This window comes from Vanellus vanellus (genome assembly GCF_965231255.1).
Source record: "Vanellus vanellus genome assembly, chromosome: 14".
Lineage (NCBI taxonomy): Eukaryota > Metazoa > Chordata > Aves > Charadriiformes > Charadriidae > Vanellus > Vanellus vanellus.
Window position 1 is genome coordinate 4,414,626 of NC_138919.1, and position 16,860 is coordinate 4,431,485.

At 38.5% G+C, this 16,860-nt stretch overlaps 1 protein-coding gene across 2 annotated transcripts in view; it reads left to right on the forward strand.

Moving 5' to 3' along the window:
• RBFOX1 (RNA binding fox-1 homolog 1) overlaps positions 1-16,860 on the forward strand; it is a gene marked incomplete at both ends in the record, with an annotated part of 1,320,957 nt that overhangs the window by 535,823 nt on the left and 768,274 nt on the right. For both annotated transcript variants that reach the window (XM_082490611.1, XM_082490609.1), the window contains one exon: positions 15,842-15,904. In XM_082490611.1, the coding sequence (XP_082346737.1) occupies positions 15,842-15,904 (63 nt within the window). The remainder of the gene's footprint in view (positions 1-15,841; positions 15,905-16,860) is intronic.

A 16,860-nucleotide genomic window follows, 5' to 3' on the forward strand; every position in this document is an offset into this window, starting at 1 on the left:
GGTGAGCCCCTGGCACAGGTTGGCCCGAGAAGCTGTGGCTGCCCCATCCCTGGAGGTGTTCAAGGCCAGGTTGGACGGGGCTTGGAGCAACCTGGGCTGGTGGGAGGTGTCGCTGCCCAGGGCAGGGGGGGTTGGAACTAGATGAGCTTCAAGGTTCCTTCCAACCCAAACCATTCTATGATTCAATCTGTGTTGCAGTCCGTCCAAGACATCTCAGACTACCTGGGCCAAATCTGACCAGAGCATCAAGAGCAAAACTACATTTTCACCGCAAATCTAGTGTGGTGTGATTTGAACGTGAGCCCTATAGAGGTGCTATACAGGCAAGATGAGAAAAGAAAAACCAACTTTCAATTAGTAGCTTGCATTACTTTATGTTTAAGTTACCATTATGAATCTTATTGTAGTCTATTTACTACTTCATGTCCTGGTGAATTGGCATAGGCATCACAAACCACTATTTTTTTTTTTTCAGCTTTAAGCCACATTAGAAAATGTAAAACTGAAGCTTCAAATCACATTTTTAATTTCAGAAAAATGGAACTGGTGGTGTTTATATGTTTTTCAATCTGTAGCAAGCACATTAAATCTCAGTACAGGCTGAAAATTCTTAGCAGAATTACAATACATGTCTATTTTTTAAAAACTGAAATTACTTAAAAAAAAATGTTATTAATATTTAAACAGACACTCCAGAGATATATTAATATTTCTGAAATTATTCAAATTGTGTTGTAGATATTTATTACGCACATTTTGCATGATATTCCCAGTTGCTATTTTTGTTATGCATCTATTTATGAACCTTTTTACATTTGGTTAATATCTGGCAAGTAAAATGTGAAAGTGAGGTGGGAGAGAAGTTGCACCCACTCCTGTAGTATTCTTTGTAGTATTCTTACCTTCTGTCATAAATGCAGTCAACAGAGATACAATAATAAAAAAAGCTCCACTGATCCTAGTTTTCAGAACATTTCCTTTTTTTTTTGGTCAGCTTGAGCCACTGTTTTTATGCAGCTCTTTAAGAGTGTTGCATCGCATTTGCTTGAATCTTTAAGCTGGTGACTTGTGCTGAAGTTTTGGTTATCTGAGAAAAAGAGGATCTAGAATCGCTTGCTGTAAGAAAATGCAGTCGTATTCAGCACACTTGAGAGGACCTTGGAGTAAAGATACACGGGGGTTTTAATTTATATTATTTTTCACCATACTTGTTTCAATCTGTGAATAGAAAATTGACTTTGTTTTGAAATTTGGTTCTTATCTCCGTGTTCTTCTTCATTACCCAGAAAATGCGTTGCTAGTTCTTGGGATGGGGAAAGAGAGGAGGAGCCAGACCACATACAGAAATTAATTGTGGTCATAAAGGATGCAAAATGCCATTGCAGCTATAGTAGCAGCAGTTTTGCAGATAAGATAGGAGAAAAAGCCTAAATATTCCATCTGTGCTGCAGTGAAATATCTAATTATGTACTTTGTATGAAATACATCAGCAATCCTTTTGATTTTATTATTCAGTAATACAAATGTTAGCATTTCAGATATGTTTAGAATTAAGCACATAACTTAATTCTCAGTTCGGGGACTAATGTTTGGTTTTCATACCCAGCTTAGTTTATTTTCATACTTACTTGGTTTATTTTGATGTTTTGTTAATATTTTAAACAATATTATTATTTCTGGACTGCAAATGTGTGTTGTGGGGTTTTTTTTTATTCATTTTCAGAAGTTCAGAAATAAAACTTGGTCTGCCTTATTTCACCTCTTTTTCTCACCAGCCTTTACAAATGGAAGAGTCATCCCAAACTGTTATTTTACTAGTAGTTTCATGTTATCTCTGCCTGGATTAAGAACAACATTTTGTAATATAGGGCTGCTCTAAAGTTTCACTAACCGGTTTCTTAGAGTGAAATTAAATTGTTCAGGAAGGAATATAAATCATTTGAGGTGAAATAAAATTGATTTTTACACCACCTTTCACTTGTTGCACTCTTAGTAGTATTAGCTTCGTTAGACACTCAGAGTGTTTATAGGTATTATAAGATGTTTAAAACTTGATATATTGAGGTACTTGAATGGCTTTCAGGCGTTAGAGAATTATGTTGAGATTATATTGTTATCAATCTAGTATTTGGCACATTGGTAAGGAAACGTCTGCTTTATTCTAATTATACCCATAAATAGAACTTTTTTGTTTGACATTAGATAAGAACTGATACACGGAGTGGGAAACCCCAAGACTTTGGAACAATGCTGTAACATTAAGTGTAAATTTTATGTAAATAGCAGTTTCACAAATACATTGGAAGTCTCAAAAAAGCATTCAGAATCATGCAAGAATTCCTAAACACACTAGTTCGGTGGGCATTTTGCTTCCACGTTCAAGCTGTCAGTCAAAGTCACCAGCCATTGCAGAAAATCCCCAAGAAATCTAATATTAGAAGTGTTTCTCCCTTGCAGTGCTTGTATAATTGGAATAACTACTAATGTAACATACATGCTAACGTGGCAAAGTCCTTTGCCATGAAATAAAAGGACAACCTAGAGAAGACAAGAAATATTGAGAAATCAAATCCCAAGACATAGTATACAGTTCACTTTTAAGTTAGAGGTCTTAAAAATTTCAAAAAAGCCCACCGAGTCTGTAGGAGCATTGCTTACACTCTTTCTGTAGATGCTGTCGAGCTGTTTGTTGTTGCCATCCTACAGTCAGTTTAGCAATGAAGATTTTAAAGATTTTTACTGTAATCTTTTGATTTTGTAGGTATTTCCAATATAAGTAACTTGAGTAAGTTCTGTAGAGTCTGAAAACAGCCATGTGTATTTTTCTTCAAGCTTTAGCTGTTATTTGCGAAAGAAGTCTGCCTCAGTGAGGATGATGGTGAAATTCTTCTTGAAGGCCTGAATCAAAATGCTTGTCATTCAGTAACAGTGGAGGAAAAAAAATCCCTTTTTCTTTTTTTTTTTTTTTTTTAAGAATAGATAGTGTACTTACATTTAGATGATTATTTTGTTTCCCAGAGGCATGAATTAGAGATACGTTTACGTTAAAGAAATCAGCAGTACTTATTTCTGGAGCAGAGATCCTGTCGAACTTGCCATCTCTCAGCTCCCGCCTGTCTTCACATTCCACTTAAAAATTCTATCTCCGTAGCTTCGGGCTGTTTGCAGTGTGCTTCTGGCATGCCTTTCCCTCCAGGTATATTAAATAAGCCGTGTTTATATTGTATAAGTAAATGCTCTCTCTTACAACGCCACATCTCTAAGCAATTATAAATGAGACTTAGCAGTGTCTCCTACCTAGCTCAATTTTAAAAATTCCTATATTGTTTGAAAAACAAAGTGTTTCAGAATAAGCTGCCACCGATGCCCCGACGTGAAGCGTCCCAAGTTTCAGTTTGGTTGCTTCCAGTCTTTTCACTGGAACTCCAGCCACAGCGGGACCGCGGGCGTTGCTCCCCGAGCGCTCAACAGAACTCTGTGTGGCTGTCTTTTGAGAAGTGCAGAACGGCTCCTCATAATTTGTTTTCTTTCACATTTCTTCTACAAAGGAGAAATTCTAAAATAAAATGCAGCTAGAAGAAAGTATAAGTCAAAGTTACCACTCTTACTTACAAATACTTAATATAAGCTGACTGTAACGGAAGTTACTGTTACATCTGCCAGAGTTGAGTAATGGTTTCCTTTCCAAATAGTTCTAAATTACTTGCTCAGTCTGCATATCAGAATTATTTTTAATACGTTTTCATTTTTTTTAAATTTAATAGGAAAAATATTTTTATATTGGTATTGAACAGTAGTCTCGATTCATAAACAGTCTTATCAGTTTTACTTTGTGGAAAAAAAAACACCACTCGAGGAGAGCAATACAGTAGAATTTGTTACTGTGTGTTCCAACCTTTACAAAAACAATAGTTTTTAAATATAATGATAGTCGTTTTCTCTTAGTGTAGTAAATGCATGCTTTCCTAAAGCCAATTGACTACTGGAAAAAATGTAATACTTTTAAAATACTTTTAAAACTCACGTTAGATTTCTTGTACGTGAGACAAAACCTCAAACCCAGTATTTATGATTTTAGAGCATCGCTAATCTGTTCCGCTGAAGGAAGTTAAGTTTTGAAAATATTTCCGGAACGCTTCTATGTAGTGCAAATCCTCACTTCATATGTTCTTAGGGAAGTTGTATTTGAGAGAGCTAATTCTGTGAAAGTTGTTTTTCCTATGTCAGCATGGTAGGGGAGTAGCAGAAAGCAGTTCTCAATCATTCCACACCTGTACCAACAGCTAATGCTGCTAATGTTCACTGGTAGCCTGCCAGTGTGGGAGAAACAGATGCCGCTCTAATTAATAGTCAAAATTAATATCCTTCGTGAATGAAAATTATTGAGGGAAGGCAGTATAAACAAGTTAATTTTCTTTCAGTTTTCAGAAATTTGATTTATTTTTTCTTCTTATGTCTCCACCTCTGTTCACCTGAAGTGTTGTCTTTTATGAGTCTGGAGAGTAGACAAGCAAAACTCCTCCAGATGACATCAGTACACTATCCCGCAGCCAGCAGAAATGACGTTTATTTGAAGAATACAGGCTAATGTGTAGATCCTTCATGTTTCTAACCAAACATACATTTCTAACCAAAGATGCATGTTCACTTCATGAAGAAGTAGGGGTTTTTTAACGGTTCACTAGAATCAAATAAGAATATCTGAGATCATTTTTTCTTCAATATTGCTTGCTTTCATTTCAAAATCTTGTAGTCTTAATATATAACTTATAATCACTTGGGCACAGGCCTTCTGAACTCTTATTTGGAAAATGAGGGCGTATTTTAGTTGTTTTCATATCATGTCGTATGCCTTTATTCACCTCTGACACTTGTTTGTGGAGTGCTACTATTTTTCTTATGCTTGAATAATAGCACATCATCTCTGTTTTGCTTCAGTGTGCCAAGTAAAATGTGCAAAGATGAAGTACATTGCTGTCATACCATTAAAAGGATATTTTGATTCCAAGGAAGTACAAGCACTGCATTCCTTTTGCAGTAAAAATGCTAGCTTGATTTAAGAAATGTTTCCTACAAAGAAACAGCTAATTGCATTGATAGCACGTTAACAGAATACGTAACTTGAGTAAGGGTGCAACAATAAATCAAATAAAGTAATTAGATAAAGTGAAGCATCTTTTTGAAAAGTAGGACAACAAGTTGTCTGAGTGTGTTATTTATTTAATACCAACTTAATATCACAAGAGCAAACAGTGAGACAGGTAAAGTACATCAGAATATTAATTATATGGATTCATGCTATAGCTCATAATAAATGCTTACTTACTGCTTCTCTTCAAGGGAATCGCTGATAGGAGTTAAAGCATAACATCTTGAATTATTCACAAGTATCTGAATTATGATGGGTAGATCTAAGTGATACCCAGGAGAGCTTTGATATTCAAACAGGACAGAGACAGCACAAAGACATTTTATCAGTTCTCCAAAAGTTGTTTTGATTTATTTTGTGGTTTGTTTTTTTTTTTTTTTTTTTTAAGATTTCTTAGTGGCTATGAGATCTGAATCATTCCTTCCTGCACGCATTTTTCAAGCTGCAAACTATTGCTCTATAGTTTTGAAAAAGAAAATACTTATGTTTTGGTTTAGTAGGCTAGATCTTTATCCTGTTCTAAAATTAAAAAAAAAGAAAAAGAATTGCCAAAATGTTTTAAAAGGCAAGATTTTTTTTAAAAAAAGGGTGAATATAAATGTTGCCATGATTCCTTTAGACAAATCCTTATCCAGCAACCAGTATCTGATGCTTTCAAGGTGATTGGTTTCAGGAACAAGATATTGAGCCATTCTTAATTTGATTTGGTAAAGTTCCATTTAAGCAAGCAGTTATCTCATAGTTCTAACCATTTCTCTTAACCCCTATAAAAGTTGAAGACATACTACACTGCATCCAGGCAGAATTTGGTTATTCCCCAGCAGATTAGGCGACTCGGGCTGTGATTTGCTGCTTTTAGCAAATGTGACAGCTATTTTGAATCAGTTCTTGGTAGCGTAATTTTTGTCGAGTTGTAAATTGGAGAGAATAATTAAACTATTGTAGCTGGCAAATACTGTAGGGCACCTGGTAACTGGGCTGGCAGCTGTGGCAGGTACCCAGTAAACAGCAGCTCCGGGTGCGCGCGCTCACTCGGCTCTCAGCGCGGCCTCTTTGCCTTCCCCCTGTTCCCATGGGAGAGGGTCAGTCAGTGCAGGAAGGACACGTTCCCAGCGTCGATGGGTTAATTGCTCGTGGATCCCGAAGCCAAAGAACAGCAGAGCATCTTTTCAAGAGTATAAATTAGTTTTGAGAAGATTTTGTCTTCTGAAACTTAATAATAATGGAGAGTGCGTTAAACCAGCAATAATTTTGGTAATGAGGATTGTTTAGACACTCTTGTTCTGAAGCAGTGTGGAGGGAATTTTGAGAAGCATGCATTTTTAGAATCGTTTTAACAACTTCATCCTCAGTTTGAGCTCATGTTACAGCACTTTTATATCCGCACTAACTAAAGAAAGATATTGATCTGTTGCTTGGCAATAGGGATGATATTTTGCTAAGCCTCAATCGAGAGATCTGTGAGGAAGAGAATTTCTTTTTTATGGGAGTAGAGAAGCTATTGCTTCATTTTTGTATTTATTTTGAGAAGTCAATGCTGATTTTGAGTGAAGTTCCTGAGAAACGTAGCTTTGGCCAAGGAGAGAATAAGAATGGACAGTAGTTTTTTCTGTAATACTCGTATTTGTGTCACAGATTTTGAGATTCGGGCTGTGTCCTTATTCCTTCCCTGTATTGGAAATCGTTACATTTTCATTGTAACTGCGTATTGTATAAATCAAATTCCACTGTGCCACAAACTGTGTCTTGTGTCCAGCCAAACCTCTGGTCCGGAAGTGCGTGGGCAGGCGGCTGGAGTGGGACCTCCCCACAGAAGCCCCGTAGGGCGGCGGGCGGGGGCAGCGGCCCCCGGGTTGCAGGTTGCTCGCTGCAGGGCTGGAGCTCAAGCATCTATCCCTTATTTTATGATGCAACAAATATAATTTGAATTCTTGTAGCGCTGGCTGTATTGGTGCATATGGAGTGTAAATGAAACAAAGAGATGGGATTAAATGTGTAAATTTAGAATTCTTTTGGAAGGCAGTTCTGCTGGAAAACTTGCAAATATACAGGGAAAACGACCAAGTGCTAATAAAGGGAGTTGTGTGAGGTTGCAGTATGAAGAATCATTGCACAAAGGGAGACTTGTCATTTTCAAAGGTAATGGGGGGAATAGGAAAAGAAATGGAGTAATTGAAATATGAAAGGCTCTGAAATGGAATGAATCAAAGTATGACTAACAAGGTGATTTAGTGAGATGTAGTTAAGCTGGATGCAGTGTGGTTTTAAGAGAAAGGGGTAAATTTAGTAATAGAAATGTAGCTGCTCCAAGCAAAATACAAAATAAGCAAAAGATTCTAAGTGGAGCTAATGCTTAGTAACAGTATTTTCAGGGTAAAAACTATTAGGCATTTAATTATAATTTGTTTAATTTTAAGCCACCTCCTACATACATAAACATTCACATTAAAAAAAAAAAAAAGAGAACAAGTTGCCAGGTTGTTGTAATGTAAAATAAACATTGAAAGGGAAAAAATAAGTGGGCCGTGACTTTACAGTGTCACTGTAAAATAAACAGTGAATATTTTACTGTGTGAACTAAGCAATGTTGGATAAAATAGAAGATGAGTAAGACAGAGATAAAAAATTAAAAGGAAATGTAAATACCTAGAAGCTTGTTCTATATGATGGGCAGAAAAGTAGAATAATGGAGTTTATGAAAGGATATTAGCAATTGCTGTTTGTTGGTGACCTACTATTGGACTAGTTAGACCACTGGTTAGATACAATGTTCGAGTAATACATATCAAAGTTTTAGCTCCTTTCCAGTGATTTTAGCTTTCACAGCTGACGTGCTAAATAGGTGCCATAAATTCTTAAATGGTTTAAAGGAGTGGATTTCTGGCTCAAAGAATTTGGCCCTTTGAAAAAAAAAAAAAGTATACATTATTTGATGTATTCCTATGCCTGATTAGCAAGGCAAAGACTGCATGCAGAGTATACCTATATTGCATAAAATATGCATACTTCTTTACTTATATCTAAATATAGAATAGAGTTTTATTTTCTCATTCCATTGTTTTCCTCACTAAATGGGAAGTCTTATTGTTTATTTGAAACAAAAAAAAATCCCAATTGCTTTTTAGATTAAAAAAATATCCAAAATGAGCTCTGCACTGCAGATTTGTATGCTGAGCATGTCAGACTGTGAATCTTTATTATTACTGAGCTTTATCCTTGAGTACATAGCTTGCAATTCAGTTTGAATATTAAGTGTCAGGCTCAAATGCACTGGTGAGAGATTTGCAGCAGCCAGCAGGTTCCTGTTCCAACCTTAGAAGCCTTTGACCTCTCTCTTCATTGATAAGTGGTCTTATTTCACATGTGTCGACTTACTGGTGTGAAGCTCCTGATGCTGTGAGTGATGGAGAAGTTACCATTACCTGCAGTTTGTGATTCTCATACTACACTAGGAAAGGTTACAGGTGGAGAAAAAGATGTGTGGAACTGGTCATTCAGAAATGTGGAGGGAAACGTGTGATGCCTACAAATCCAGTTCTTTATCTCGTTCTGTATTGTGGCCTGTAGAATGCTGCTGTACTGCAGGGCTCAGAGAAGGAACAGAGAACTCTTTGCACACTTTGCACAGTATTTTCAAAGTAATCAATATTTTACAGATCTGTGGCGTGTTTACTTCTGTAATACCAAGGCAGTTATGAATGTGGTGGTCATTACAATCTCCATTGTAGAGATGAGAAACTGTGTATATTTCAGTTAATACGTTGAACTGGTGTCTTGTCATGGCATGGCACGAAAGGCTTACTAAGGGGCATAGCTCTAAAGATAGCGAAGTTGTACTACCGAATGGTTTGCCAAAGGTGCAGGGCAGAGCTGAAATCAGTTCTGTTCCCACCTTTCAACTGCCTCCCTTCATTGATCATAGAATTACAGAATCGGAGAACAGTTTGGGTTGGAAGGGACCTTTAAAGGTCATGCGGTCCAGCCACTCTGCAGGGAGCAGGGGCAACTTCAACTGGATCAGATTGCTCAGAGCCCCGTCCAACCTGACCTTATCTACCACCTCTCTGGGCTGCCTGTTCCAATGTTTCAGCACCCTCATTGTAAAAAATTTCTTCCTGATATCTAATCTAAATCTCCCCTCTTTCAGTTTAAAACTGTTATCCCTCATCCTATCACTACACTTCCTGATAAAGAGTCCTGCCCCATCTTTCTTGTAGGCCCCCTTTGAGTACTGGAAGGGGCTGTGAGGTCTCCCCGGAGCTTCTCTTCTCCAGGCTGAACAACCCCAACTCTCTTAGCTTGTTTTCCTAGGAGAGGTGCTTCAGCCCTCTGTTCATCTTCATCAGATGATTCTTTGCACCCCTTGCCAAGTTCAGCTCCAGCTCTGCCTTGGACTTCCTCAACCAATCCCTACACAACCGGGCAGCATCCCTTCGCTCTTCCCAGGATACCTGTCCCTGCTTCCACTGCCTGTGCTTCCTTCTTGCCTTTTAGTTTGACCAGCAGGTCTCAACTCAGCCATGCTGGTCTCTTGCCTTCCTTTCCTGATTTCTTCCACCTGGGGAGAGCTCTTGTGCTCTCTGGAAAGCGTCCTTAAAGATTTGCCAGCTCTGTTCTGCTCCCTTGTCCTGGAGGGCAGTTTCCCAGGGCGTCCTATTGACTAACTCCTTGAAGAGCTGGAAGTTTGCTTTCCTAAAATTCAGGGTCCTGACTTTACTCTTTGTCTGACACATATACCTCAGGACTGCGAACACCAGCAGTGCATGATGACTGCAGCCCAGGATGCCTCCAATCCTGGTGTCATCGATTCGCTCGCTTGCATTGGTGACCAACAGGTCCAGTATTGCATCCCTTCAGGTAGGGCTGCCCATCACCTGGCTTAAGAAGTTATCTTTGATGCACTCCCGGAGTCTCCTGGGTTGCCTGCAGTTCACCCTGCTGCTTTTCCAGCAGCTGTCGGGGTGGCTGAAGGCCCCCAGCAGGACAAGAGCCTGCGAGTGCGATGTCTTCTGTAGCTGCAGTAAGAAGGCTTTGTCAATAGGTTCCCCTTGATGGGGTGGCCTGGAGTAGATGCCAACTAATATTTGACACCAACCAACATTTACAGATATAAGCATACAGAATAGAGTATCAACCAACAAACATAATGCAGAGCACTCACATTTGGCCTTAATATTTCAAATAAGTTCTTATGCCAAGAACAGCTATTCAGTTTCAAATGCCATTTGGACAAATCCCTACTTGCATTCACCAAATCTCAGTATTTGTCTTCCTATCATGAAGAAAACTTCCACAATTTCTGCATGCAAAAATATGCTCTCTGTACTCGTTGGATTCCAAATGTACTGGATGCCATTTTCCTTGTCAGACAAAAATTTACTTAATTTTGACAGACAAACATTGAAACATCATAAAAAATCATTTTCACAGGAATTTACAGTATTTTTCATTTTACAGTGAATATTTCCAGAATATTATTATTGGCAGTGAATACTGTATATCCTTTATATGCATTCTGGACTGTACTTTTGGTGTAGCTGGTTGTGCTTTTCCCTTCAACACAAAGCTTCACTCTTGACGTTATATTAAATGTTTTTCTACTCCTTGAGTTTCTTCTGTATCTACGTCTCAGAGTACAGTCTGTGCTTAGTGCTTCATTCTTCCGAAGAATGTCCTTTAGAAAATTGACCCAGGGCACCTCGCTTCCATCCCGCTCTTGTCACACAGACAGCATTCCCTGGTGCCGCCGCGCCACCTTTCCATCACAGGACTCCCAGCAGCAGCACACCTAAGAGGAAAAATGAATCGATGATTGCGTTGACTGCCGGGTTTCAGCGCCGTGTTTCAGATGTAGAGATCCCAGGCCCTGGCGTCGGCGGGCTGGTGCTGGAGAGAAGGCAGCAGGAGCTGAGGCGGTGCAGGCTGTGCCCTCCCCTGTGCGGTGCAGCCCCGCAGGGTCTAAACAGGGCAGAGCCAAGTACTGGAAACAGGATCTGTCCATTGACAGTCCCAAGCGAGGTGGTGAACCCAGGCCCAGGGTCTGTCTGGGGAGGTCGGGCAGGAGCAGCAGTTCATTGGGACAGAGAGAGGACGGAGACAAGGGGACCCTGTGAGTCTAAAGGCCCCACGGGAAACAGAACTGCAAGACAGACTGGAGAGAAGATACGAGGTAGGTCCAGGGGGTCGACCCAGGAGAGAGGGTGCCTACACCCCATGTCTGAGGTCCATCCAGAGCTGGAGATGGGTAACCCCATGGTACAGTTTAGACCAGAGGGCAGAGCCTGAGAAATACTGTTTTCTTCCATTGTGATAAGAAACCCCGTTCTGTCAAATATTCATTAGAATGATCCCATTCCCCCAAAATAGCAATAATAAGGTGATGATTAAATTTAATGTTTAAAAAAAAGGTGCAGCTAGAAATGCTCAGTAAACGGTCTCAATCTACCTCTTCTAAGGCCAATAAATGCAGTGAGATTCTCTATCTACATGCAGTATGCTAGAATAAATATCAAATATAGTTTATCGTATTCCGGTTGCATTTCTTTTCTTCTCCTTTCCTCTTTTTTTAACCTGATGTTCTAAGGATTTCCTTTTAGTGCCTACGAACATCTCCTTTTGACAGACAGTGCAAATTAAAAGATATGGCTAGGCAAAGGAAACTGGAACCCAAATATGCCCCCTGGGTTTTCATTTACAGTTAGAAGCTACAGACACAATTACTGCTGACAGAAATTCAGAAGCCAGTGGCAGAGTGCATGTGGCAGTAGACTCATGCCAGGCAGTAATTGGGAAGATTATTTTTAATCAGAGCATATCCTACAGCCCAAACATTAGAAATCTCTTGTAAGGCTGACAGGAAATTAAACTGAGACCAAACAAAAAAGCCTCAAAATAGAAGTAATATGGTTAGAAGTCTAATGATGGCAAAGCTCACTGCTTGTTGTATTTGGCTGATATCTAAAGGGAATGACTTTTAACTTGCAGCAACAGATATCATTGTTTAATTGCATTCTTAGAAAAGAATTAAAATAATAAATACCAGATTAGATCAATTTGTACGGAGGCTTTCGATAAAGGTGTGAAGCGGAAGGTGTTAAGTCAGGCTTAGTAGTTGTCTATATGTATTAGTAGTAATCTTTATTATTGCTTTAGGGGGTTGTTTATTTTTTAAAATTATTTATTTACTAAAATGCTTAAGGGAGCTACTTCTGTGGAAACATAATATAATGTCTGGGCTACTCTTGGAATGCCCGGCTACGGTAACTGTTTACGCAGCCCGAAGGCCTGGGGCTGTCTTCCCGGCTGTCCCTGCGCTGACGCCTCCGCTTGGCTGCGCTGCCGGAGCTGACTGCCCCGCGGGACCAGAGACCGGCGCCTTCTCGGGACTTGCCTACGCACCTGAACTCTTCACCTGAAAGCACAACTTTTTCATTTTCAGTGAATCTTAAAACATCATCTTCTTTGCTAGACTTTTACATACATGCTTAGCAGGGCTTCTAGTTGGCTCAAGCTTTCCTTTCCTCAGGAACGCAAGACCGGAGCAGTGCAGAATGGGGGAAGTTCTGCTCTGGGTCTGATGAGGGGTGGTGCCGTTCTTGTCTATGCCTCTCACGTACAAATGCTGTAATACCAGCTGCAAGCAAAAGGTTGCTAAGTATGTATTTATTTCTGTGTGATAGGAGTGCAAAACAAGAGCCTACTTCTTGTTTTGCCAAGATATATGGCAGTTGTGGAAAAGAAAATTTAGCGTTGAAAACGCATGTCTCCATTTCTCCACAAGGCTGCTTTTAGCTCTGTGGACAGTCTTAATGACATTTCGTGTCACTACGAAGAATAATAGGGTATAACATCAAAGTCCATCAGAGTCAACTAGGTTATCTTGAGGCTTGTAAATAGGATTTTATCGGAATGTTGTTTTTTTTTTTTTTTTCCACAAAATTATTAGCATTTTTCAGCTGTATTTCCTTCTACTAAAAAAGGCGTCATGTAATCATATGAATACGACTGAAAAAGCTTGCTTGCTGTTCAGATGTTGCCTGAGTAGCTAGGTAACAAATAAAGTATACTTCGTAACATACGCCGTTTCTGCAACGTGGTCTATATGCAGCCTGGGAATCCAGCAACGTGCTGTGTAACACAACGGCTAACGGAGCCGCGCGGGCCAGCTTCGCAAGAGCCTCCCCCTGCACTGCGCGAGGAGCCTGCCTGCCCTGCCGTGTGTTACGGGGCACGGCTGCGCTGGTGCAGGCAAGCTCCTACACAGGCTACTTACGGAGGAATCTTTACAAACCTTTGTAAAGTTTGCAAATGTGCCACCCTTCCTTTTGTCCAACAGCATGGTAAGAAATTACCTTCGGTGGTGGTACAGAGTATGGGGCCGTGGGTGGAGTTCCACTCTCATTTTGCGGGTGCTCGTAGACCATTTGTTTTGAGGAAACCCTCTCTTTGCTTGTCGTATTCAGATTATTAAACATTTTAAAGAATGTCTGCAATCAGTAGAGCGTGAAACTTTAATATTTCTACGTGGAGGAAATTAGAGAGGTGTTATACAGTACTGTAAAATTACGCAAAACGAATAATTACTCAGTTAAATATTATAGCCAAGTTAATTGACTTAGAGGTAACTATTTTTACAGTTTCTCATGCATTTGCTTTGATTTAATACAGCAGTAATTTGTAAATTACATACAGCAGTATATTCCTATTTTTTCCTGGAGTTGCATGTGTTCTTAAAATTCTGAACATCTCATTTCTGTGTGTATTCTGAGTTTCCTCAGTCACTAGAGTGTGCAAACGCAGGATAAATAAGGAATACTAGCAGTAGCAGTTGGGAGTATAATGTTTCTAAAATTAATGATAGGGAACATTATGCTGAACAGAAAGTCTGCTAGGATTGAGTTGTCAGATACAAGTCTTAGAGAAAAGGAAAATTAATCTACTGTAACGTTAGTGAGGTAGCGTTTTAATCAGTATGAAGCTTAAAAAGTGAGAGTTTGCATTTGAAGAATCACAGTGACCTCAAATTGTGAAAGGCATCTACCCCTGATGGAGAAAACCTGAGAGACTTAATTTTCAAGTATTCAATTCATTTGGTTGACCATGAGTAAGTTTCACTGTGGCATTACAGGATGGTCCTAAATCAGGCGGCATTTTTGAAAACGTAGGCTAATTACTTAAAAATCTCTCAGGAGAAGTATTTTTTTAAGGAACTCTTGATACCGTTAAGTTAACTTGTGTTGTACTCAGAGATGTCTTTGATCTCACTCAAAGAAACACTACCCAGAAAGGATAAGATGCAATAGTTTTAACGTATGTTTTGTGTGCATATGCAGCCTTCTTACGTAAGCTGCCTTTTCTATAGTATTTTTACATGTATGTGGTTCGTTTTATTTCATAAACAAAAAGGAACTTGTGTCTTCAGCTCAGAAATTGATGACTGTGGTGGTTTTTGGCGGTAAGACAGTTGCAGCTCCTGCTAGGCGCTTTGGTGGTGAGGTTGGATCTTACTTTGATAGCTGCTCTCCTAGTGATGGTCCCTGCTCTAAGGAGACCAAAATGCAACAATGGTTTTTGTTGCTGATAGTCACTATTTTAGATTCTGAAGTTGTCGGGGGGGTTTATCAATCTGTGCGGTAGTTGCAATACTGCCTGACGTGCTTAGAGAACGTGTACCTTTGTGGTACTAGTTCTCATTGTTCTTTGTCCTCAACTAGGTAGCCACTACTGATTTTCGATTTACTGATTTTATTTTCTTTTTTGTTTAAAAAGAAATCACATGTAAGGAATAACATATTTTGTGAAAAAATATTCAATATATTTACAGTTTGGAATTTTATTGAAGTGGATAAAAAGTATATTAAATTTGTCTACGGAGTGTTTCTGTAATACATAGACTGAGGTGTGTATTTTCTTTGAAGACTCAAAATGTGTACAGTGTTTCTGTTTTCAGGAGTATTTGTATTAGAGTGTATATATTACCATTTGCACATGGAAATGAAAAATGCAGGTAGGGAGAATCTGTTATGAAAAACGTGTAACTGTAACTACTAAAATTCAATGAATAATTCAGTAAAATATTACATGTCACCAGCTGCTCATCAATAAGAAAAAGTGGCATGGAATAGACTGTTACCCTATTCTAATTCCCAGCTATGTGCACATAGAATATATTTTGGATGGCCCCTTTTGTTTATGTATTTTATAATAATTTTTCTTTTGCAAAATTGCTTGAGTTTTCAGTTGAAAAACACACAAAATGTAAATCACGGTTGTGTGTTCCTGTTGAAACAGAAACCTGTACTGGGGAAAAATTTGGAACTCTGGCATAGTAATTGCATGTCTATTTTAGTAGGTAAGTTCATAATGCAAACATAGGATTTAGGTTTCAAATACATTGCAAACTGCCTGGAAATTTTTGCTGTCCATTGAATGATTAATAAATAAATAATACAATCTTTGTTGGCTATTTGTGAGTCAATAAGCAGATTTTACTGTTCGGCTTTGTACGACAATGAAAATGCAATTATGAGCCGATAACGTATGCAATCCTTGTGAAAACCCAAATAATGTATTATCAATTTTATTTTTTGTTACAACACTTTGGAACTTAAAGCCTACCTTCAGCCTTCCATGGGTGCAGGGCACGAATACAATCTTTGGATCTACAGTATAAACGTATTTTTCTTTTCTTAGGAAACTACACAGAAGCCCCATGCAAGTGGTGCCTATTGTTTTCATGATCGGAGCCTTCTTTCTGTAAGTGAACTGATTTTTGTTGTTGTTTATTTGATTTTCCTTGGAATTTGACTGAAATCTCTGTTGTGCTGTCATAACGAATAAGGAAATACTTCACAACTTGCCATGCTGACGCTGGATCACAAGACTAATAGACCATAAGTACAAGATCTGATACCTTCTAGTCTTCAGGGAACAACAACTTGCTGGTGACATGCTTAGAAAATAATCTTCCCTGTTTCTGGCTGTAGGTTTAAGTGCTTTTCTCTTGTATTTCCCTTTTGCATGTTAGGGTTTTGTTACTATCGTATATTTATTTTATCTTTGGCTGATTCTGTCAGCAAGAAATTACTTTGTGTGTAGATTAGTCACAGATTTTTCCCTTAGAACAGATAATACATCGTGCTTTCTTTTTTAAACGCACCCGTAGTGTCAGAGTAGGCAATATCATGAATTAAGCTCCAAAATTTATAGGAGATGTGAAAAAGTATTTGTGCTGATTCATTTTTCGCTATTTTCCTTCCTGAGAAGAGGCATTCACACCCAAATGATTTGTTGCTTTTTCATACCTGGAATTTATTTTTTCTTTCGTTTTAACACTTGCTTAGGGACAATATTGATTAAGCACATTTAATCAGGATATAACTTTCTATACTTATAATAGTAAATACAGAAGTATCAGAAAAACTAAACTAAGTGTATGATTCTTGTAGGGTGTGTATTTGGTACTTCTCAAACAATTTTAATAATCCTCTGCTTAAAATGAATTGCAACGCTGTAACATTTTGTATTGCATAATAAGCATGGCTTGTTCTGTAGTGGGCTGACTGAATATATTTATGGGTTTTTTATGCATTTATAATTATACTTTTCTTTGTTCTATGTGTAGAAAGTAAAGAAGTTGCACATGTGTATTGACAAAATAATAGACATTATTTCAAAAAGACTGCCTGGCTTACAGGATAAAAAAAAAGAAA